At 44.0% G+C, this 22264-nt stretch overlaps 1 protein-coding gene across 14 annotated transcripts in view; it reads right to left on the bottom strand.

Moving 5' to 3' along the window:
* Nucleotides 1–22264, bottom strand: part of LOC112261668 (transmembrane protein KIAA1109 homolog) — a 127209-nt gene that overhangs the window by 34741 nt on the left and 70204 nt on the right. For 8 of the 14 annotated variants that reach the window (XM_024437166.2, XM_024437168.2, XM_024437176.2 and 5 more), the window contains 22 exons: nucleotides 20813–21017; nucleotides 20396–20563; nucleotides 20065–20255; nucleotides 19812–19987; nucleotides 19105–19687; nucleotides 17408–17606; nucleotides 17032–17307; nucleotides 12287–12380; nucleotides 11795–11845; nucleotides 11080–11286; nucleotides 10577–10812; nucleotides 6513–6757; nucleotides 6080–6185; nucleotides 5888–5985; nucleotides 5590–5778; nucleotides 5287–5455; nucleotides 4964–5175; nucleotides 3243–3326; nucleotides 2294–2492; nucleotides 1894–1953; nucleotides 1464–1690; nucleotides 896–1084 (listed from right to left, as the gene is read on the bottom strand). In XM_024437166.2, coding sequence (XP_024292934.1) covers nucleotides 896–1084; nucleotides 1464–1690; nucleotides 1894–1953; nucleotides 2294–2492; nucleotides 3243–3326; nucleotides 4964–5175; nucleotides 5287–5455; nucleotides 5590–5778; nucleotides 5888–5985; nucleotides 6080–6185; nucleotides 6513–6757; nucleotides 10577–10812; nucleotides 11080–11286; nucleotides 11795–11845; nucleotides 12287–12380; nucleotides 17032–17307; nucleotides 17408–17606; nucleotides 19105–19687; nucleotides 19812–19987; nucleotides 20065–20255; nucleotides 20396–20563; nucleotides 20813–21017 — 4164 coding nt within the window. The remainder of the gene's footprint in view (nucleotides 1–895; nucleotides 1085–1463; nucleotides 1691–1893; nucleotides 1954–2293; nucleotides 2493–3242; nucleotides 3327–4963; nucleotides 5176–5286; nucleotides 5456–5589; nucleotides 5779–5887; nucleotides 5986–6079; nucleotides 6186–6512; nucleotides 6758–10576; nucleotides 10813–11079; nucleotides 11287–11794; nucleotides 11846–12286; nucleotides 12381–17031; nucleotides 17308–17407; nucleotides 17607–19104; nucleotides 19688–19811; nucleotides 19988–20064; nucleotides 20256–20395; nucleotides 20564–20812; nucleotides 21018–22264) is intronic. The other 6 variants (XM_024437169.2, XM_024437171.2, XM_024437177.2 and 3 more) reach the window with 4 other exon arrangements.

Raw genomic sequence — 22264 nt, 5'->3', positions numbered from 1 at the left:
GGTAACCCAAATCTCAGATGAGGGAGTTAACAAAACATGTGTAACCAGGTGAAAAGAGAACTAGAAGAGCCTAAACCCCAAAGAGTCAATTGCTAAGTGACCATATTATTTTTACCATAGGGATGAGCATGGTTATTCGAATATCTGAACGGACGCTAGTTTTTGAATACTTGCGAGAGTATTCATAAACATAATAATAAATCATAGTCCTATTTTAACAATGAAAACGCGTTATTAAAATGAAATAAAAGTATATAAGTGACATTGCTACACACAGGGATATACCATGACATTTGACATTCTTATTCAATAAAAACACATACTGTAGTCTAGGGGGTTTGTTGTTATTGTCAGCCAATCAAAGTGGCACTAGTCAGTGGCTCCATGTGTAGTAGCAAGCAGCGTTGGAGATCTCTAATCAACACAAAATGGAATTGAAATTACATAATTAAGTTAGCTAAATGAGAAGTAGTAGGCTACAAGGAGCAACCATCGGCAATCATTCATCTGAATTAAGGACAGGAAGTGCAGCAAAATTGCCTCAATTTCTGCATGAAAGCAGAGCGGAACCTCTCCCCCAAGTCACGCAGGTTATGTATTTACATGCATTTCAACTATCCAGATATCCCCCAAAAATGTTATGATATTATTCTAATTGTGAACTTGATATTTTTTGAATTGTGCCCATCCCTAGTTTGCCGTTAGTTTGTTCTCCAAATACACAATTGCTACGAGCCCTCTGACATTATCACAATTCATTGAGTCACTTAGCAATTGAAATCCATTCTGCAGCTTGAAATCTGGACCATAGAGCCTTAATGTTACCCTTAATTAACGTGCCTAGAAGGTAGGACAATAGAGAGTGGGGCAGTTGAGGATGGGCTACAGTACATACACATCCCCAGGATAGGGGTCTGGGAGCCCTGGCCATGTTCCCTCTGGACGGGGGAAGGGCATAGTCGTTTAGGTAGTCGCCTGGTACCGAGACACTCTGGACACTGGGGCTTTTCAGGCCCAGGATGCTGTTTACCAGCCGTGTCCTGAACGTGAGCCTAGGGCTGCTGCACTCTCCCTCTGGGCTCCCCTGCAATCAACGGGATGGATACGCCCAAGGCAAGGTTCAACTGGGTGCATGGACTAAGCAGCTTGGATAGCTTTTAGTGCTGTCACAGTGGTTGTAATGGGTTGAACAGACATGCAGTCTTGACACTCAGTACTTTTTTACATTCTTGACACACAGTCAGGGATTTTACACACGCACACAGAGCTACTATAATCTCTAACACAATCAGAGTGCTTTAACAGCCTCTTAAATCGTCTTGAGGTAGTAGTGCACCAAATCACAGGCATTAACAAACTCACAGGATACAATCACACTCAGAATTGTACAATTCACATGTTCAAAGTAATACACAAATATTCAGTATTGTTATCATGGTTAGGGAAAGACTGAAAACACTGACCATATGGATGGTCGGCGACATGGTGTCGGCCTCATCTTCATCAGACAAGTTGACCATGTTGATTGAGTTGAGGTCAGCGATGTCATCCACATCCTCCTCTCCCGTCAGCGAGGTCAGTGTGTTGCCTAGGGCGTTGAGACGCTTGCCAATGTTGGGGTCCATGTGGACGTCGATACCACACATTTTCCACAGCACGTTCAGCGCCCAGGTGCCTGCACTGCTGCTTTCTGATGGTCGCACAGGGAGGGAGGGACAATATTATCCTACACTAAATCCATCTATCACTCACTAGAATACAAATATCTTGCTCAGGGAGAAGAAGAAAATAGCTGTGATGTGTTTTGGATAAAAGCTTGACAACGTTCAGTCAAACTAACCCCATTTCATAATATACACAAAGTTTGATGCCCATTATCTGTGCAGTACCTACCTGCTGACAGCTGGCCTGTGGTTCTGGAGCACACTTCATATGTGCCATCTGGAACAACACCTACAAAATCAACACATTCAAATATTACATCAATAAGAGGACCGGCACAGTGTAGTGGACCACACTGTAGGAAGTTAGGCACATCTAGAGCTTAATTAGGGTGGTATATCAAAAGCTATCGGTCTCTTTGGTACTCAATATATGGGTGACGCTTTAGACTTTCCCTATGTATTTTGAATGTACTTATTCTATATAAAGTCATGTTCTGATGTTAAACTTAAAAACTCAGCTTTTCCAGGCCCAGCTCTAAATATAGACAAGCCGTCTCATTTCCTGACTTCATGCATTTGCAATTCCATTCTGTATGTAAAAGCCAACATCTTGCGGTCCAATCACTCACAGGCGTTCATGATCATGTCTCCTCGGATCTCAGGCTTCCAGTCGTCCCAGGAGGTCTCAAAGCCCTCGGCGAAGCGGATGCAGAAGTTCTTGAAGTGGCCCTTGCTAACCAGAGACTCAGATGAGCAGGCGGTGATCAGCGTGCTCTCGATGGTCAGCACCAGGGCAGAACCCGTGTCAAAGTCAATGCTGTGGTTGGCCTGTGAGGATCGAGGTTTGAGGGTGGATGGGGCAGTAAGATGTTAAAGTTAGGTTACCGGATAAGTCTAGCACAGGGATAACATTAAGGTTAACAGTCAGTCATGTGTTAGGAGTAGGTGAAGGGTTACGGTAACGTTTTATTTGACGGTCTGTTTATAAACATTAAATAGTTTGTTAAGAATTAAACTCAACACACTTAAGGCCTGTTAGTTATCCATGCATCATATTATGATTAGAGGTGTTTGTAATAATTCATGAAATTATATGAATTTATACACAGGTTTGCTGCTAGAAACCTAATAATGGTTTACTAATGGTTAAAAAGTATTTAATAATGGTTTATAAGCATATTGGCCAACCTTCAAATAAAGTATATTACTTAGGAATAGGAAATGTGCCTGTGTGTAATGTTGAAAAACACATTGGCTCCATGGAAAAATCCATTTAGTTGATGGATAGTTAATGCAGTTGTGACGTTGTGCATGCCATAACACTCATGATAACAATAAAGTACCTGTGCCAATTGACCGTAACGGTGAGACATTCAACCAGTCAAACAATTTCAAGCTTCATTAAAGTTATGCCAGTTGTATCAATAAAATTGCTGGTTGCCTATAACCTGTTATGTCAGCATTGTGTCAAGATTGCATCACAAACATTTATAACAGGTTGTTACAAGTAAAACAGTAATAAATCATTGAATAACATCACACAAGTGTTCACAAGAGATTGAATAGATTGTAAGTTACTTTTCGTGCATATTTTTGCGGGCCTACAGATCTGCTGGCCCCAGCTTCAGAGCGAATGCCATCGAAACCTGGTATATGTCCTTTCTATGGAGATAAGAAACACAATTATAACTTTGACTAACTTGTAAGAGAAACAACCAGGGACTGTGGATGTAGTCATCAAATTCCAACTTTGATTAATCCTTTAACTATTTTCCACTATTAGTCAGTCATTCACCAATTCACAAATGAAATCTTTAGCATTTATGAAGACATTTACCTTGAATTCATTTTGCAATTTGCTGCTAATGCAAAGGAAACTGCACTGAAAAACCTTTCTCCACCATTCCCAATTGTATCTATTCAGCTACATACCAATGCAGCTAGCTACACTTTATTAGGTACACCACCCCTTTCACAAAAATGGTTTACTCCTATATACAGTGAGTCACGTGGCCGTGGCTTGCTGAGCAGGCAGACAGGCATCGAGGCATTCAGTTACTGTTTGAATGAACGTTAGAATGGGCAAAACGAGTGACCTAAGCGACTTTGAGCGTGGTATGATCGTCGGTGCCAGGCGCGCCAGTTCCTTATCTCAGAAACGGCCCGCCTCCTGGGCTTTTCACGCACTACAGTGTCTATGGTTAGCTGAGAATGGTGAGACAAACAAAAAACATCCAGTTAGCATCAGTCCTATGGGTGCTTGTGATGACAAGTCTAAGGAAAACGGCTATCGCAGCATTCGACCACACAGCGTTCCACTCCTATCAGCTAAAAACAAGAAGAAGGGGCTCCAGTGGGCAGGCGATCACCAACACTGGACAATTGAGGAGTGGAAAAACATTGTCTGGTCCGACGAATCCCGGTTCTTGTAGCATCATGTTGATGGCAGAGAATTTGACATTAGCAGCATGAGTCCATCGCCCCATCCTGTCTGGTGTCAACGGTACAGGCTGGTGGCGGTGGTGTAATGGTGTGGGGAACGTTTTACTGGCACATGTTAGGTCCCTTGATACCAATTGAGCATCAAGGGACCTAACATGTGAGTTTCCATGACACAAAGAATTTAGGCTGTTCTGGAGGCAAGTGGGGTCCGACAAAGATAGGTGTACGTAATAAACTGTCCACTGCGTGTATATAACCAACTAAATTTTAATAAAGTCACTGAAGTTATTAAAAGTGACCAAATTCCTACTAGTATATATTCATTCTTCTATATTTTGTTTTTATAATTGGTTCAAATGAACATTGTGACAAAAATGGTTGTAAAAAAGAATAACACATTTGAGAAAACATTGGATCAGCTCTTTTGCGAACGAGATGACCCATGATTTGATGATTACTCACACTGTGTGCCACTTTCAGACAAGCAAATTTCTTACAATTTAGCTCATATCAATGTAACACACAAACAGTTTCAGGACAAGGTCTGAAACAGAAAAACATAAACAAAATATGAGTCTAAGGGTCAAAGACTAAATTTAACACCGTCAGGGTTGTTGTAGTAAAATACACAGTAATGTAATAACTATTATTTGTAATATGTAACTATTCTTAGTAACATTGTGTGTCCAAGATGTGTGCCCTCTTTCTCTACAAGCCACAACTTGCAACATTCATTAATATACAGTACTTAAAAAGTATATACCATTTTAACATACCTCATTGCAAAGGCTTTCTCCCAAAAACATTAGGGTGCAAAATAAAGGACCACGTTTTTAAGATCATCATTCTCCTCCTACCAGTGAGTTGTTAGTGATGGGCAAACAGATTCCAAGGTCGTTGACGGTGAGCTGTAGGAACAGGGTGCTGAAGGCCTGGGCTGAGGTCTGCTGGATGCCCGGCAGCTTGTCCACCACCTCCTTGGTGGCCATGTGGATGTCTTTGTTCAATGCCAGACGCTGCTCGTTCCAGTTATCGTAGGCCGCCTTGTAGTTCAGCCAGAAGAGTACAGCTGCAACAAGAAGGGAAACAGTGATGAAGTTTTCTATAACAATTTTCTTGGGGAGGTTTTGCAATTTAGAGAATTAGATTCCGAGAATCTGAAAACTTATTAAGGCCTGACCTCTGTCAAAGGCCACAGGCTGAGCAAAGACGATTGGCCGGTTGAGAGTGATGAGTACTGCCTCTTTGTCTGAGGAGCCACTGATCTCCTCCTGAAGAGCGTTCCGTAAGCCAATACGAGTGCGGAAGTAGGCCACCTGGTGGAAGTCTGAACCCGCCTCCTCGTACACCTGTGGAATAAATAAATAGTTATATCTCACAAAACAGGGGCAGACACAATACTTTATTGATCCTCAAAAGGAGGAATCTGATTGCAGCAGCTAATTGAAACAAACACAACCTATATTAATTCGCTGTAGCCTACCTGATGTTTGACTATTTGGCCCAGGGCGAGGTTCAGGTCCACTTGGCACTTCCCAAACAGTTTGAGGTAACTGCTGCTGCCGCCGGGCTGGGCTTTACATTGGATCCTGTTGGAGAGCTCCAGCTCTATCAGCCCTGTCTCGAAGCGCACCGCTCTCATGGATGGAGTGGTGGCTGTCATCTGGATCCCCTGCAAACCACAAGAATTCAGGAAAAAGTCATCAGTTTCATTCCCGTACTCAAGCAATAAGTAACAAGAATGTAAACTGCAGCACATTTCTTGTTTTAAATACTGGTACCTTAAACATCAGACTGAGTGAGTAGAGCAAAATCTTGGGCTTGTCAGCGTCTGTTGAGATGTCGTGCTCATTCCACAGAGGGATGGGCTGCTCTCCTCCTGCATAGACAAACATTTAACCCAAAGTGTCTAAGCAAAATACTGAAACACAACAACAACTTTCAATGTCCTTGTGTTATACAGCGGGTCAGACCTGATACTTTCTGGATGACCTCATTGACTTCCTTCATGAAAACCTTCTGCAGGAACACCAGGTGGTTCAGGAGGTCCGTGGTGAGGTTGTGCTCAAAAGAACCAATCTACGTGAAGGGGGATTGAAATGAATGAAAATAACAGAAAGGCACACGGACTGAATATGCTGCCAATTACCACTTTATCTACAATGTTTCGATTCACAAATATCTTCGTCAGGTCGAACGGACTGAGTACTCACATCCACAAATATATACAAATTTCACCTCGCATGAGCATTACGCGCGACGCCAATTTAAATCTAGCTCAAATAATATCCAAACAAATGAACAAAAAATCTAAATAGAACAAAACTGTGTTGACATATATTTTAGATTAATAAAAGGTATAGTCTGCAATACCGGAGCTACTCTACTTGAATATGGCAGCCTCACCTCAGCCACACAGCGCAGGTAATTCCCCTGGAGGTAGTTGCCCTGCTTCATGGGGATTGGGAAGTCGTCAGTAAAATCCGAGTGGCCCTCGTGGTCCTCCATTATGTATTCTCCAGACATGGTGACTGGCGGGAGGTTGAGGTTGGCTGAGGGTGGCATGGCGGACATGGTGTCCACCGGGGACACCTTGGACTGGAAACACAGCTTGTGGTTGGGCAGCTCAAACGTGAACCTTGTCTGGGCTCCTGCAGAGAACAATGAGTTTATCAATCCACTCAGAATTAAATTAAGATGCATTGTCAGACCACAAATAATACGATCCTCATAATACAAGTACAATATCCCATTACCCCAGTCGGAGGTTAAAGCTGGGTGCTAACTACTGTGCCTTCAAAAAGTATTCATAGCCCTTGACTTATTCCACATTTTGTTGTTACAGCCCAATTTCAAAATGGATTAAATAGATTCTCTCAACCATCTACACACAATACCCCATGTTTTTATACATTTTTACACATTTATTGAAATGAAATACAGAAATATCTCATTTACATAAGTATTCATACCCCTGAATCAATACTTTGTAGAAGAAACTATGGCAGAGTTTACAGCGTGGGTATGTCTGTATCAGCTTTGCACATCTGGATTTGGGGATTTTCTCCTATTCTTCCCTTTAGATTTTCTCGAACTCTGTTAAGTTAGATGGGGAGCGGCAGTGAACAGCAATCTTCAAGTCTTTCCACAGATTTTCAATGGGATTCAAGTGCCTTTTTGCAAACTGAAGGCATGCTGTCATGTTCCTTTTTCTAAAGGAGGCTTCCGTCTGGAAACTCTCCAATAAAGCCCAGATTGGTGAAGTTCTGTAGAGACTGTTGCATTCTGGCATGTTCTCCCATCTCAGCCAAGGAACTCTGTAGTTCTGTCAGAGTGGTCATTAGGTTCTCAGTCACCTCCCTGACCAAGGTCCTTCTTGCCCGGTTGCTCAGTTTGGTCAGATGGCCAGCCTTTGGCAGAGTCTTTTTCCATTTCCCAATGATAGAGACCACTGTGCTCTTGGAAACGTTCAACACTCTAGAAATGGTTTTATACCATTCCCCAGATACACTACATGGCCAAAAGTATGTGGACTCCACTTCAGATTAGTGGATTTGGCTATATTTCAGTCACACTCGTGGCTGACAGGTGTATAAAATTGAGCACACAGCCATGGAATCTCCAAAGACAAACATTGGTAGTACAATGTCCCGTACTGAAGAGCTCAGTGACTGACTTTCAACATGGCACCGTCATAGGATGCCACCTTTCCAACAATCTGGGTTTGGCAGATGCCAGGGGAACACTACCTTCCCCAAAGCATAGTGCCAACTGTAAAGTTGGGTGGAGGAGGAATAATGGGGATATTTTCCATGATTCGGGCTCGGTCCCTTAGTTCCAGTGAAGGAAAATCTTAACGTTACAGCATACTAAGACATTCTAGATGATTTCTTGTTTCAGCCTGACAATAGCCCTGCGCACAAAGCAAGGTCCATACAGAAATGGTTTGTCAAGATCGGTGTAGAAGATATCGTGACTAGCCTGCACAGAGCCCTGATCTCAACCCCATCAAATACATTTGGGAAGAATTGGAACACCGACTGCAAGCCAGGCCTAATCATCAGTACCTAATGTCACTGATCCTTGTGGCTGAATGGAAACAAGTCCCCGCAGCAATGTTCCAACATCTAGTAGAAAGCCTTCCCAGAAGAGTGGAGGCTGTTATAGCAGCAAAGGAGGAACCAACTCCATATTAATGCCCATGATGTTGGAATGAGATGTTCGACGAGGCATGTACATGTAGTGTACATGCCTCATAACAATTATATCTTGTAGATCCATGGACAGTTCCTTGGACTTCAGTGTATAGTTTCTGCTCTGACACGCACTGGCAACTGTGGGCCCTTATACAGACAGGTGTGCTTCTTTCTAAATGTCAAAACAATTGTAATCAAATTGTAGTGACATCTCAAGGATGATCAAAGGAAATTGGATGCACATGAGCTTCATTTGGAGTGTCATAGCAAAGGGGTACGAATACTTACAATACCAGTCAAAAGTTTGGACACACCTACTCATTCCAGGGATTTTCTTTATTTGTACTATTTTCTACATTGTAGAATAATAGTGAAGATCAAAACTATGAAATAACACATATGAAATCATGTACTAACCCAAAAAATGTTAAACAAATATATAAATATTTTATATTTGAAATTCTTCAAATTAGCTACCATTTGCCTTGATGACAGCTTTGCACACTCTTGGCATTCTCTCAACCAGCTTCACCTGGAATGCATTTCAATGAACAGGTGTGCCTTGTTAAAAGTTAATATTTGGAATTTCTTTCTTTCCTAATGAGTTTGAGCCAATCAGTTGTGTTGTGACAAGGTAGGTATGGTATACAGAAGATAGCCCTATTTGGTAAAAGACCAAGTCAATATTATGGCAAGAACAGTTCAAATAAGCAAAGAGAAATGACAGTCCATCATCATTTTAAGACATGAAGGTCAGTCAATACAGAACATTTCAAGAACTTTGAAAGTTTCTTCAAATGCAGTAGAGAAAAAGCATGAAGCGCTATGATTAAATTGGCTCTCATGAGGACTGCCATAGGAAAGGAAGACCCAGAGTTACCCCTGCAGCAGAGGATAAGTTCAAAAGAGTTACCAGCCTCAGAAATCAGCAATTAACTGCACCTCAGATTGCAGCCCAAAAGAATTCTTCACAGAGTTCAAGTAACATTGGACTCCCGAGTGACACAGTGGTCTAAGGCACTGCATGTCAGTGCTAGAGGCGTCACTACAGACACCCTGGTTTGAATCCAGGGTGTATCACAACGGGCTGTGATTGGGAGTCCCATAGGGCGGCGCACAATTGGCCCAGCATCGTCTGGGTTTGGCCGGTGTAGGCCGTCATTGTAAATAAGAATTTATTTTTAACTGACTTGCCTAGTTAAATAAAGATTTTTAAAAATACTAAAATAAAAATACTAATAATAAAAATAAAAACAGACATCTCAACATCAACTGTTCAGAGGAGACTGTGTGAATCAGGCCTTCGTAGCTGAATTGCTGAAAATAAACCACTACAAATGTACACCAATAAGAAGAAGAGACTTGCTTGGGCCAAGAAACACGAGCAATGGACTGATGTAAATCTGTCCTTTGGGCTGATGAGTCCAAATTTGAGATTTTTGGTTCTAACCGCCATGCCTTTGTGAGACACAGAGTAGGTGAACGGATGATCTCCGCATGTGTGGTTCCCACCATGAAGCATAGAGGTGTGATGGTGTGGGGTTGCTTTGCTGGTGACACAGTCTATGATTCATTTAGAATACAAATAACACTTAACCAGCATGGCTACAACAGCATTCTGCAGCGATACGCCATCCCATCTGGTTTGCGCTTAGTGGGACTATACTTTATTTTTCAACAGGAGAATGACCCAAAACACACCTCCAGGCTGTGTATGGGCTATTTGACCAAGAAGGAGAGTTTATGGAGTGCTGCATCAGATGACCTGGCCTCCACAATCACCCGACCTCAAGCCAATTGAGATGGTTTGTGATGAGTTGGACCGCAGAGTGAAGGAAAAGCAGCCAACAAGTGCTCAGCATATGTGGGAACTCCTTCAAGACTGTTGGAAAAGCATTTCAGGTGAAGCTGGTTGAGAGAATGCCAAGAGTGTGCAAAGCTGTCATCAAGGCAAAGGGTGACTACTTTGAAGAATCTCAAATATATTTTTGCATACATATACTTTTTTGGTTACTACATGTGTTATGTCATAGTTTTGATGTCTTCACTATTATTCTACAATGTAGAAAATAGTAAATATAAGGTGGTGTGTCCAAACTTTTGACTGGTACTGTAAATTAGATATTTCTTAATGTAATTTTCAGTAATATTGCAAACATTTCTAAAAACATGTTTGAACTTTTTCAAATCTTTTTAATAAATTTTTAATTCAGGCTGTAACAACAAAATCTGGAATAAATCAAGGGGTATGAATACTTTCTGAAGGCACTGTACCTGTCATGCCGTGACTCTTCATGCGGCCCATCTTGTACTCAGCCTTGAGGGAGGGCAAAAGGGCTGCTCCTATGGTGATGCCGTCCATCATAGCGCTGAACTTGAGGACGATAGGCTTCTTCTCAAGACCCTCTGGCAGCTGGGGGAACTCATTGGCCTCCACGGGGGTCTGGTTGATGCTGGACGCCTTGTCAGAGGGCTGAGGGGTGGGGGTGTCTTCCCTGTTGGGGGGTGACCTAAAAGAAATAACATAGTTCAGGATGAAGATGTTTTAATTAGTCCATGAAGGAAATTCAGAGGAAAGAAAATGGTTCTCTCACTGAAATACTTTTCTGTCATACTAGACACATAGGTGAGGACCACACTGAGCAAGCAGTTCTGCCTACCCAGCCCCAGTTCTTGGGAGGGGCTCACCTAGGAGATACCTATAGATTTCAATGGGACTCAAAGTTTAAATAATACAATATCCTATGAATAATACAACAATTTCCTCCTAGACTCACACGTTGGACGGCTGGCGGATGAGGTCGGAGATCTGCTTTGAGAGCTGATGGGAGCTACGGACCATCATGCTGTGCAGTGTGGCTGGGTGCTGGGGGATGTTGATCATGATGGCGCCCACCTTGAACACAGCTGCGTTGTTGGTCTTCAGGCCCCGCTGAGCGCTGTACAGGGCCTGGGACTTAGCTACGTTGCATTTCACAACCGTTCTGGAAAGGGCAGAGTAGAGTGTCAGCGATTCTTATGACTGTTTGACAACAGGTTAAGACAGGACAACATCTATAGAACAACAATGTACAAAAAGTGTTTGGGTCATTTTTGTTAAGACAGCAGGCATACTACACACTAAGAAGCACATAACGACATCCATGTTATGGGGGCATAAGAATGACAGGGTTTTATAGGCTCTTCCATTACGTTGCCAAAAAAATCAACAATAAATTAGATCACGATTACAGGATGAATCGCTGCGATATAGCTGATCTATAAAGATACTCTACCCGCTATACACATAAAGGAAGGAACACAGAAACAGGAGAAAAGGACAGTGGGGGATTACCAATCTAACACGATGAAGGACAATAACACAGCTAGAGCTGTACACTGAAGAAACACTGCGTTACCACAGACTCCAGACAAAATGAAAGTTGTGTTTTAACTAGGTACTACTGTGGCATTGCTATGATGTGCCAAGGTGCAGTAGTTATAAACACATACAGAAACTCTTGTTTGGCTGTGCTGGTAGGAGATGTGGGGAAATCCTCCAGTCTATGTAAAATGATGGAAGAGAAAGTAGGGAAAGTAAAAAAAGAGAGCAAATGAAAAATTGAGTATTCACGCAGAGATACTGACAACAGACTAGATTAGAATAGCTATCCACCTTCCTTCGCCTGCCAAAAGTATTTCCAGTGATGCCAGCAGAATATTTACAGTAATTTGAATATTTGTAGGATTTGATTACTGTGAAGTAACTGTAGGAATAACTCACACAGTATGTTGACATGCAATCAATGGCACAGTGGGGTAGGAAATTAAAACATTCCATATAATTAGTTTTTTTACAAGTTATCAAAATGACAGGCAAATGAACTAGAAAGGTTATTTTAGGTCTTATAATTCACAGAGACCTAATGCACACTATCAAACTTCAAACCTCAATACAAAAATGCAAATGAAGCAGCTATGTGCCTAAATTTGAGCAGTACTTACTGAATGTCTGGTGTTATACCCTCCAGGAGCACAATGTTAACTCCTCCTATGTGGGCTGATGCACAAGTTTCTGTCATCTTCTGGTGCAGTATGTCTGAAAACAGATTTTGGAGATATCATCCAGATATGGTACTGCAAAATGTAATACAAAGAGGCAGTGTATTGAACTAGTGACGTAAACCAAGAGCTAATGGTGCGCCGGTCACTGGTTTGTTCACCCGCGCCGGAACGCAATTGTTAATAACCGATCCACTCCCTCCCGACTATATGTGATAAAGTGAAAATCTGAGGCTCACACCCGACCATAACTTGCTAACATAGAAAATGCGCTGTAGTCTACAGTCAGAGACAACGTAACCATTTTTGACAGGGGGTGCATGATTTTATTTGCCTAATTTAGACATGTTTCTGTTTATAATTTCTGACATTTTGATAGGCTATTTGTTTGTCAACAATTAGATACAAGCAGCTTATCTTCTGTCATTATAGGTTGACCTAGAAGACTATATAAACCCTTGCTCACCAGAACAATGCCATAAATCGGTAGAATGAATGCTTCAATTCAGTTGACATCGGTAAAGTTCTCTGGCATGCTTCTTCCGCGGCGCAAAGACGTTCAGGGACCGGGGAGAAAATGCAATACCAAAAAAAATAATGATCTAACTTCGCATTCTCTCACGATGCTGAAAAGAAAGAGAACATATTTCTCTAGTCCTGTTCCTGAGTCCAAATTTAGCCTACATTTGGGATATAATTTTACTGCAAGAAATGCTTAATTCTGCAGGAGTTAACATTAAGGCTATGTCAGAGGTTATAGCCCTACAGTTACAGACCAGATTTCAGTTTCCATTTAACTGATCTGAACAGCAGGCTACAGTTCCCTTGACGTGCCATAGGCCTATTTGAAGTCCCCATCGTGTGACTGTTGAATTTGTATAGATTCTCACAATCACACATAACATAGCCAGCGATACTATCATCCTTTTTTTTTACCATGTTAACAAATCTTTCCTAAACATTACTTTTCTGGCCCTCCCTTCTCTTTATTTCGCAGCTTTTCTCTTATTGAATTCAACTCTGACATGACTCTGTCCTTTTTTCCTCTGTGGATCAACATGAACTTTTTATGCCCGTTCCCAAAAGCATTTGGCAATTGGTGTAGGCTAATTGGCACACGTACAATTAGGCCCTGAAGCTTAGACATACGCTCTAATGTCAGATAGCCTAAAATAACGAAAGAAAAACCTCAATGTATCAAATCAAATCAAATTTTATTGGTCACATACACATGGTTAGCAGATGTTAATAGGAGTGCAGCGAAATGGTTGTGCTTCTAGTTCTGACCATGCAGTAAAATCTAACAAGTAATCTAACAATTTCACAACTACCTTTTATACACAAGTGTAAAGGAATGATTAAGAAAATGTACATATAAATATATGGATGAGCGATGACCGAACGGCACAGGCAAGATGCAGTAGATGGTATAGAGTACAGTATATACATATGAGATGAGTAATGTAGGGTATGTAAACATTATATAAAGTGGTATTGTTTGAAGTGACTAGTGATACATTTATTACATCCAAATGTTAATTATAAAAGTGGCTAGAGAGTGAGTCTGTATGTTGGCAACAGCCACTCACTTTTAGTGATGGCTGTTTAACAGTCTGATGGACTTGAGATATAATATGTTTTTCAGTCCTCGGTCCCAGCTTTGAATGCACCTGTACTGACCTCGCCTTCTGGATGATAGCGGGGTGAACAGGCAGTGGCTCGGGTGGCTGTTGTCCTTGATTATCTTTTTGGCCTTCCTGTGACATCGGGTGGTGTAGGTGTCCTGGAAAGCAGGTAGTTTGCCCCCAGTGATGCGTTGTGCAGACCTCACTACCCAATCCTTACGGTTGTGGGTGGAGCAGTTGCTGTACCAGGCGGTGATACAGCCTGACAGGATGCTCTCGATTGTGCATCTGTAAAAGTTTGTGAGTGTTTTTCTTGACAAGCCAAATTTCTTCAGCCTCCTGAGGTTGAAGAGGCGCTGATGTGCCTTCTTCACCACGCTGTCTGTGTGGGTGGACCATTTCAGTTAGTCCGTGATGTGTACGCCGAGGAACTTGAAAAAACTTTCCACCTTCTCCACTACTGTCCCGTCGATGTGGATAGGGGGGTGATCCCTCTGCTGTTTCCTGAAGTCCACGATCATCTCCTTTGTTTTGTTGTCGTTGAGGGTGAGGTTATTTTCATCACACTCCGAGGGCCCTCACCTCCTCCTGTCTCGTCGTTGTTGGTAATCAAGCCTACCACTGTAGTGCCATCTGCAAACTTGATGATTGAGTTGGAGGCGTGCATGGCCATGCAGTCATGGGTGAACAAGGAGTACAGGAGAGGGCTGAGAACACACCCTTCTGGGGCATTGGTGTTGAGGATCAGCGGGGTGGAGATGTTGTTTCCTACCCTCACCACCTGGGGGTGGCCTGTCAGAATGTCCAGGACCCAGTTTCACACGGCGGGGTCGAGAACCAGGGTCTCGAGCTTAATGACGCGTTTGGAGGGTACTATGGTGTTAAATCTGAGCTGTAATCGATGAACAGCATTCTTACATAGGTATTCCTCTTGTCCAGATGGGTTAGGGCAGTGTGGTTGCGATTGCATCGTCTGTGGACCTATTGGGGCGGTAAGCAAATTGGAGTGGGTCTAGGGTGTCAGGTAGGGTGGAGGTGATATGATCCTTGACTAGTCTCTCAAAGCACTTCATCATAACGTAAGTGGGGCTATGGGGCAATAGTCGTTTAGCTCAGTTACCTTAGCTTTCTTGGGAACAGGAACAATGGTGGCCCTCTTGAAGCATGTGGGAACAGCAGACTGGGATAGGGATTGATTAAATATGTCCGTAAACACACCAGCCAGCTGGTCTGCGCATGCTCTGAGGACGTGGCTGGGGATGCCGTCTGGGCCGGCAGCCTTGCGAGGGTTAACACGTTTATATGTTTTACTCACGTTGGCTGCGGTGAAGGAGAGCCCGCAGGTTTTGGTAGCGGGCCGTGTCAGTGGCACTGTATTGTTCTCAAAGCAAAGAAGTTGTTTATTTTGTCTGGCAGGAAGACATCGGTGTCCGTGACGGGGCTGGTTTTCTTTTTGTAGTCCGTGATTGACTGTAGACCCTGCCACATACGTCTCGTGTCTGAGCCGTTGAATTGCGACTCTACTTTGTCTCTATACTGAAACTTAGCTTGTTTGATTGCCTTGCAGAGGAAATAGCTACACTGTTTGTATTCGGTCATGTTTCCAGTCGCCTTACCATGATTAAAAGCAGTGGTTCGCACTTTCAGTTTTGCACGAATGCTGCCATCAATCCACGGTTTCTGGTTGGGGAAGGATTTAATAGTCACCGTGGGTACCACATCACTGATGCACTTGCTAATAAACTTGCTCACCGAATCAGCGTATACATCAATGTTATTATCTGATGCTATCCGGAACATATCCCAGTCCACGTGATCGAAGCAATCTTGAAGCGTGGAATCAGATTGGTCGGACCAGCGTTGAACAAATCTGAGCACGGGCGTTTCCTGTTTTAGTCTCTGTCTATAGGCTGGGAGCAACAAAATGGAGTCGTGGTCAGATTTACCGAAAGGAGGGCGAGCTTTGTATGCGTTGCGGAAATTAGAGTAGCAATGATCCAGAGTGTTGCCAGCCCGGGTCACGCATTCAATAGGAGCCTTGTTTTCAGATTAGCCTTGTTAAAATCCCCAGCTACAATAAATGCAGCCTCAGGATATGTGGTTTCCAGTTTACATAGAGTCCAATGAAGTCCTTTCAGGGCCGTCGAGGTGTCTGCTTGGGGGGGGGATATATACGGCTGTGATTATAATCGAAGAGAATTCTCTTGGTAGATAATGCGGTCGGCATTTGATCGTAAGGAATTCTAGGTCAGGTGAACAACAGGACTTGAGTTCCTGTATGTTGTTATGATCACACCACGACTCGTTAATCATAAGGCATACACCACCGCCGTGATGTGTGAAGAAACCGGGTGGCTATACGGACTGATAACGTATCCCGAGTGAGCCATGTTTCCATGAAACAAAGGATGTTACAATCTCTAATATCTCTCTGGAAGGCAAACCTTGCTCGAATTTCATCTACCTTGTTGTCAAGAGACTGGACATTGGCGAGTAGTATACTCGGGAGCGGTGGGCTGAGCCTGACCAGAAGACCGCGCCGTCTGCCCCTTCTGCGGCGCCGTTGTTTTGGGTCGCCTACTGGGATCCGATCCATTGTCTTGGGTGGTGGTCCAAACAGAGGATCCGCTTCGGGAAAGTCGTATTCCTGGTCGTAATGTTGGTAAGTCGGCGTTGCTCTTATATCCAAAAGTTCCTCCCAGCTGTATGTGATAAGACTTAAGATTTCCTGGGGTAATAGTGTAAGAAATAATATATAAAAAAACGAAATACTGCATAGTTTCCTAAGAACGCGAAGCGAGGCGTCCATCTCTGTCGGCACCAAACACATGTTACATTACTGTAACTCAGTAATATAGCCTATATAACTTGCAAAATATTTTTTTTTAAATTAGACATTTATGGATGTTTTCAGATAGGCTATCGTTTTCTCTTCACCCAACCCGCCCGCCACCCACCCTTCATCCACAGTATTTAATAACCCTAAACACGCCCGCCCCACGGATATAACCTCAGGGACTGCAGGTTATGAGTCAACCCACGCATCACTACTAAGAGCCTCACCCTTCATCTTTTCCTTGAGTGTGAAGCTGCCGTGGATCTTCTTCAGCTCTGCCTCCATGGTCAGTCCCCCGATGTCGGCCTCCAGGTGGGTGCGGTTCACCATGCCGATGCCAAACACGATGAGGGTGACGTGCTGTGGCTCAGAACTCACCAGGCTGCGCCGTCTGCCCCCAGCACCTAGCCCAGATGAGGGCTTGTTAGTGGGGGTGGTGGGGTCCTCCTGCTCGTTCTCAAAGATCACCCTGCACAGGGGCTCCGAGGGACTGCGGCCACCGTCTGCACAGATCACACACAAAAAAATACTTTTAATAATTGATATTTCTAAGTGCCTAGGGGGTAGGGGCTAGAGATGGGTGAGGGGGAGAGAGAGCCTTACCCGAAAGGCAGTTCTCAGGGGAGCTCTTCTCCAGGATACCCGTGGGGTCAGAGATGAGGGAGTAGAAGTTGAGCAGCTTGTACATGTTCTGCCAGCACTCTGCAGAGGGCTCGCTCTGCTCTGACACTGTGATGGAGTCAGAGTCATCCATTTGGATGGCTGTGTGGTCAGCTACGTCCCGAGAGCCCTTCCGCGACACCTTCATCAATTGATTCATTCAATTTACCAATAGAAACAGAGCATACATCATCTGATAGATCACTGACAAATATATACTGAACAAAAATATAAACGCAACATGTAAAGTGTTGGTGCCATGTTTAATGAGCTGACATAAAAGATCCCAGAAATGTTCCATACGCACAAAAAGCTTTTCTCTCAAACTTTGTGCACAAATTTGTTGACATCCCTGTTAGTGATCATTTCTCCATTGCCAAGATAATACATCCACCTGACAAGTGTGGCATATCAAGAAGCTGATTAAACAGTATGATCATTACACAGGTGCAGCTTGTGCTGGGGACAATAAAAGGTCACTATAACATGTGCAGTTTTGTCACACAATACAATGCCACAGACAACTCAAGTTTTGAGGGAGTATGCAATTGGCATGCTGACTACTGGAATGTCCAACAGAGCTGTTGCCAGAGAATTTAATGTTCATTTCTCTACCATAAGCCGCCCTCCAATGTCGTTTTAGAGAATTTGGCAGTACGTCCAACCCGGCCTCAACCGGAGACCATGTGTAAGCACACCAGCCCAGGACCTCCACATCCAGCTTCTTCAACTGTGGGATCGTCTGAGACCAGCCCCCCAGACAGCTGATGAAACTGTGGTTTTGCACAACCAAAGAATCTGCTTGTCGTCCTCATCAGGGACTTCACCTGACTGCAGTTCAGCGTTGTAACCAACTTCAGCGGGCAAATGCCACCTTCGATGTCCACTGGCACGCTGGAGAAGTGTGCTCTTCAGGGATGAATCAAGGTTTCAACTGTACCAGGTAGATGGCCGACAGCGTGTATGGCGTTGTTTGGGCGAACAGTTTGCTGATGTCAACGTTGTGAACAGAGTGCCCCATGGTGGCGATGGGGTTATGGTCTTGGCAGGCATAAGCTACGGACAATGAACACAATTGTATTTATCGATGGCAATTTGAATGCAGAGATACCGTGATGAGATCCTGAGGCTCATTGTCGTGCCATTCATCCGCCATCACCTTATGTTTCAGCATGATAATGCATGGCCCCATGTCGCACACCAGAAAATACAATACAAAATTAATACAAAAATTGAAGCTGAAAATGTCCCAGTTCTTCTAAGGCCTGCACACTCCCCAGACATGTCCCCCATTGAGTATGTTTGGGATGGTCTGGATCGATGTGTACGACAGTGTATTACAGTTCCCGGCAATATCCAGCAACTTCGCACAGCCATTGAAGAGGAGTAGGACAACATTTACCAGTCTCAGTCAACAGCCTGATCAACTCTATGCTCTGCATAAGGCAAATGGTGGTCACACTAGATACTGACTGGTTTCCTGATCCGTGAAATCAATAGATTAGGGCCTAATGAATTTATTTCAATTGACTGATTTCCTTATATGAACTGTAACTCAGTAATATCTTTGAAAATTGTTGCATGTTGCATTTATATTGTTGTTCAGTGTACATACAACATTCCAAAATGAAGACACATACTGGTTGATGTACCTTGGAGGTCCGACGCTCCGAGCGACCCAGCGTGTTGCGTCCCCGGGGCTCCCTCCGACCCAGTGTGTCCAATCCTGAAGGGGGGACGTTGGGTGGTTGACCCCCTCCTCCACCTCGCTTGCTTCTCTGAGCCGTGTTCCCGCCGCCAGCCCCACTCCGCCCGGCTCCGTTGATGCTTCCCCGTGAGCTGCGGCTGAAGTCAGAAGAGCGGAAGTGTCGGTAGGGCCTTGCCTTGAAGGTGGGCGTGGGGGAGGCGGAGCCGGCGGTGTAGCGACTCAGCTTGATGTCTGTCTGCGTGGCCTTGATGTCGTCCACCATGGTACTGAACTGGTGGATGAGGCGCACCAGGGCCATGTCCACACGCTGGCTGATGGCCTGGCAGGCGATGGTGAAGTCGCAGTGGAAGGTGTTGTAGTGGCGCCGGTTGAGGTCGTGGAAGGCGAAAGGAACGGCCGTGGAGTTGGGGGGGCCAGTGCTGGTAGACTTCTCCATCAACACAGAGTTTAGACTGAAGGTCTCGATCAGCAGGGCCGGTTTGAACTCCAGCGGAGGGAGGTTAGGCATGCCCTGTCTGCAGGGAGAGATGGAGAGGGGTAGAGAGCAAGATTACTTATGAGTGGTAAATAATGGGACAAATAATAACCAGGCATACAGTATCTTTATTTAGATAAAAGGTTTAAAAAAGGTTAATTTACCTTTTGGAGCGTTTGTTCTTCCGCTCCTTGGACGTGTCTGAGTCCACAATGTCTGCTCTGAGACACTCCAAGGTGCCGGAGAAAGAGAGGTGCTCTCCAAAATACATCTTGTAGCTGAGAGGAGTGGTATCCTGAGCCTGGATCCCTGTGTGACTCAGCAGAGGCTTGAACACAACCTGTGTGAATTGAGGAAAGGGAGAGGGAATCATTAGATTTATCACAAACACAAACACCCGCACTCTCAACAAGTTACCTGTGCGTCAGCGAGCTGCACAGCGGCGGGACACTGATTGCCCTCCTCGATGTCGGCCATCATTATGTCATCCTGGCTGGTGCTGTGCTGAGAGTGCTGAGACTGTGTTCCATCAAGAGTGTTCTGGTCGCTGGACAGCACCGTGTTGAAGTCTGATGCTGATGGGATGGTGGGGAGGTTACAGGTGACGCCTGAGGAGCAATGGGTAACAGACACTTAGGGTGACATTTTTTGACATTCTTCTACTGTGAGCTTCGGGGTTGGTTAGCGAGCTGCACAGCGGCTTGCTGATCAACATTCGCCCCTAAGATTCTCAAAACATTCCCTCTACCTGTCTGCAGGCTGTTGTGCTGGGAGCGGTTGATGGGGGACTCCTGGGGTACAGCGTTCCCTCCGCCCCGGTTGCCCACAGCGTTGGACATCCAGTTGTAAAAGCTGACAGAAGAGGGCTCTGACAGCAGGGGGTGTACCGTCAATACATCTGGGCCCACACTGTTACCTAAAGGGGGGCACAAACATGTAATGTAATGTTACAGTCCAATTCTCTACCAATTCTCTATCATTGTGGCTCGAAAAGGATTAGAACTAGTATAAAAATATGGTGGAAATTCCATATAAGCCATACTTTACGACAATGTTCACACTTTGGGGACGAGGGTATGTAATGGGAAGGCAACCCAAGTCTGAACCAGGTGTGGGAAACCCTGGTCTATCCCATGGTAACGTTCTAAGGACAATGGCAGTCTACCTGTGCTCTTGGTGGTGGGATCGTTCCTCTGGGGTGTACCCTCCAGCAGGTTGTGCAGGCTGGGGAAGCTGCCAGTCAGGTAGCTCAACAGACTCTCCTTACGGGGACTGTCCTTGGCAGGCATGCCCACGCGACTCACATGGGCAGGAGAGTCAGCCGCTGTGTCCCCACTGGTGTAGCTCAGGGACTGGTATGGGTGGGAGCCCTGAGGAAGACACACACCCATATCAATAGTGTGAAAACAAATGCTTTCATATTGTATACTAATGGAAAGTGGTACTTCCCTGTCGCCCCTGTCCACCTATATATACTGAACAAAAATGTGACCCGATTCAGGAAACTAGGCGTATGTCGCAAGTCACGACTTCACAGGAGAGCCGTGTGAACGTACAAATATATTTTTATGAAAATGCGTTTTTTTGGCAGAAATACCTTCACGAACATGTGACCTTTCATGTGCCTTAACAACAAACTTGTATGCCAACTGTAAATATGAATAAAATTGTTAAAATTACAAGCCTTGTTGGTTAAGCCACAGAAAAAGAGAGCAACCTTCCAACTAGCCATGATTGGCTGAGATAATGAGTGATACAGGAAAGATAGCTAGCTACATTTTCAGATATGACACATTTTTAATTTTGACAGAAAGTGGTTTCCTTTCAAGCTAAAGTGTACTGTTAGCTAGCTAGCTAACATAACGTGGTGTATGTACAACACCCGTTGAATATGGTTGGTGTCAGTAAACGTATGCAAAAAAGTGTAATGAAATTGTTGCCAGCAGAGTTGGTTAGGCTGTTTTCATGTTATCCAGAGGTAAGCAAATCATAAGCCAGAGCGTCAAGTGTGCGCTCCAAGAGCGAAACGAGACGGGTGAGGATAAAGTTAAGAGGGTGTGAATGATGCTGAATGGGTGTAGACAAAAAATAGCTCTTCACTAGATACCAAAACATTCAAAGGCAATTTTTCTCAAAAGTGAGTTTATCAACTTTCAAAGCAGAATTACTTTCCCATTGTTCCTCAAATGCAGTGTATGATATACCATTTTGTAGCTATGAGTCTCTACTTTTATCCAATGTAAAAAAAATTTTTTTTTAAATTTCGCTACATAAGACCGAATTCCAGGTGGTGAGTCACAAATATAAATGCGACATGTAAAGTGTTGGTCCCATGTTTCATGAGCTGAAATAAAATATGCCAGAAATGTTCCATGTGCACAAAAAGCCTTTTTCTCTCTAATTTTGTGCACAAATTTGTTAATATCCCTGTTAGTGAGCATTTCTCCTATAAGTACAACCGGCCACACAACCGCAGACCACGTGTAAACACGCCAGCCTAGGACCTCCACATACGGTTTCGTCACCGCCGGGATTGTCTGAGACCAGCCACCCAGACAGCTGAAGAAACTGAGGAGTATTTCTATATGTAATAAAGCTCTTTTGTGGAGGAAAAACA

The sequence above is a fragment of the Oncorhynchus tshawytscha genome, linkage group LG11 (genome assembly GCF_018296145.1).
Source record: "Oncorhynchus tshawytscha isolate Ot180627B linkage group LG11, Otsh_v2.0, whole genome shotgun sequence".
In the NCBI taxonomy this organism is placed as follows: domain Eukaryota; kingdom Metazoa; phylum Chordata; class Actinopteri; order Salmoniformes; family Salmonidae; genus Oncorhynchus; species Oncorhynchus tshawytscha.
This window is presented reverse-complemented; position numbering and strand designations above follow the sequence as displayed.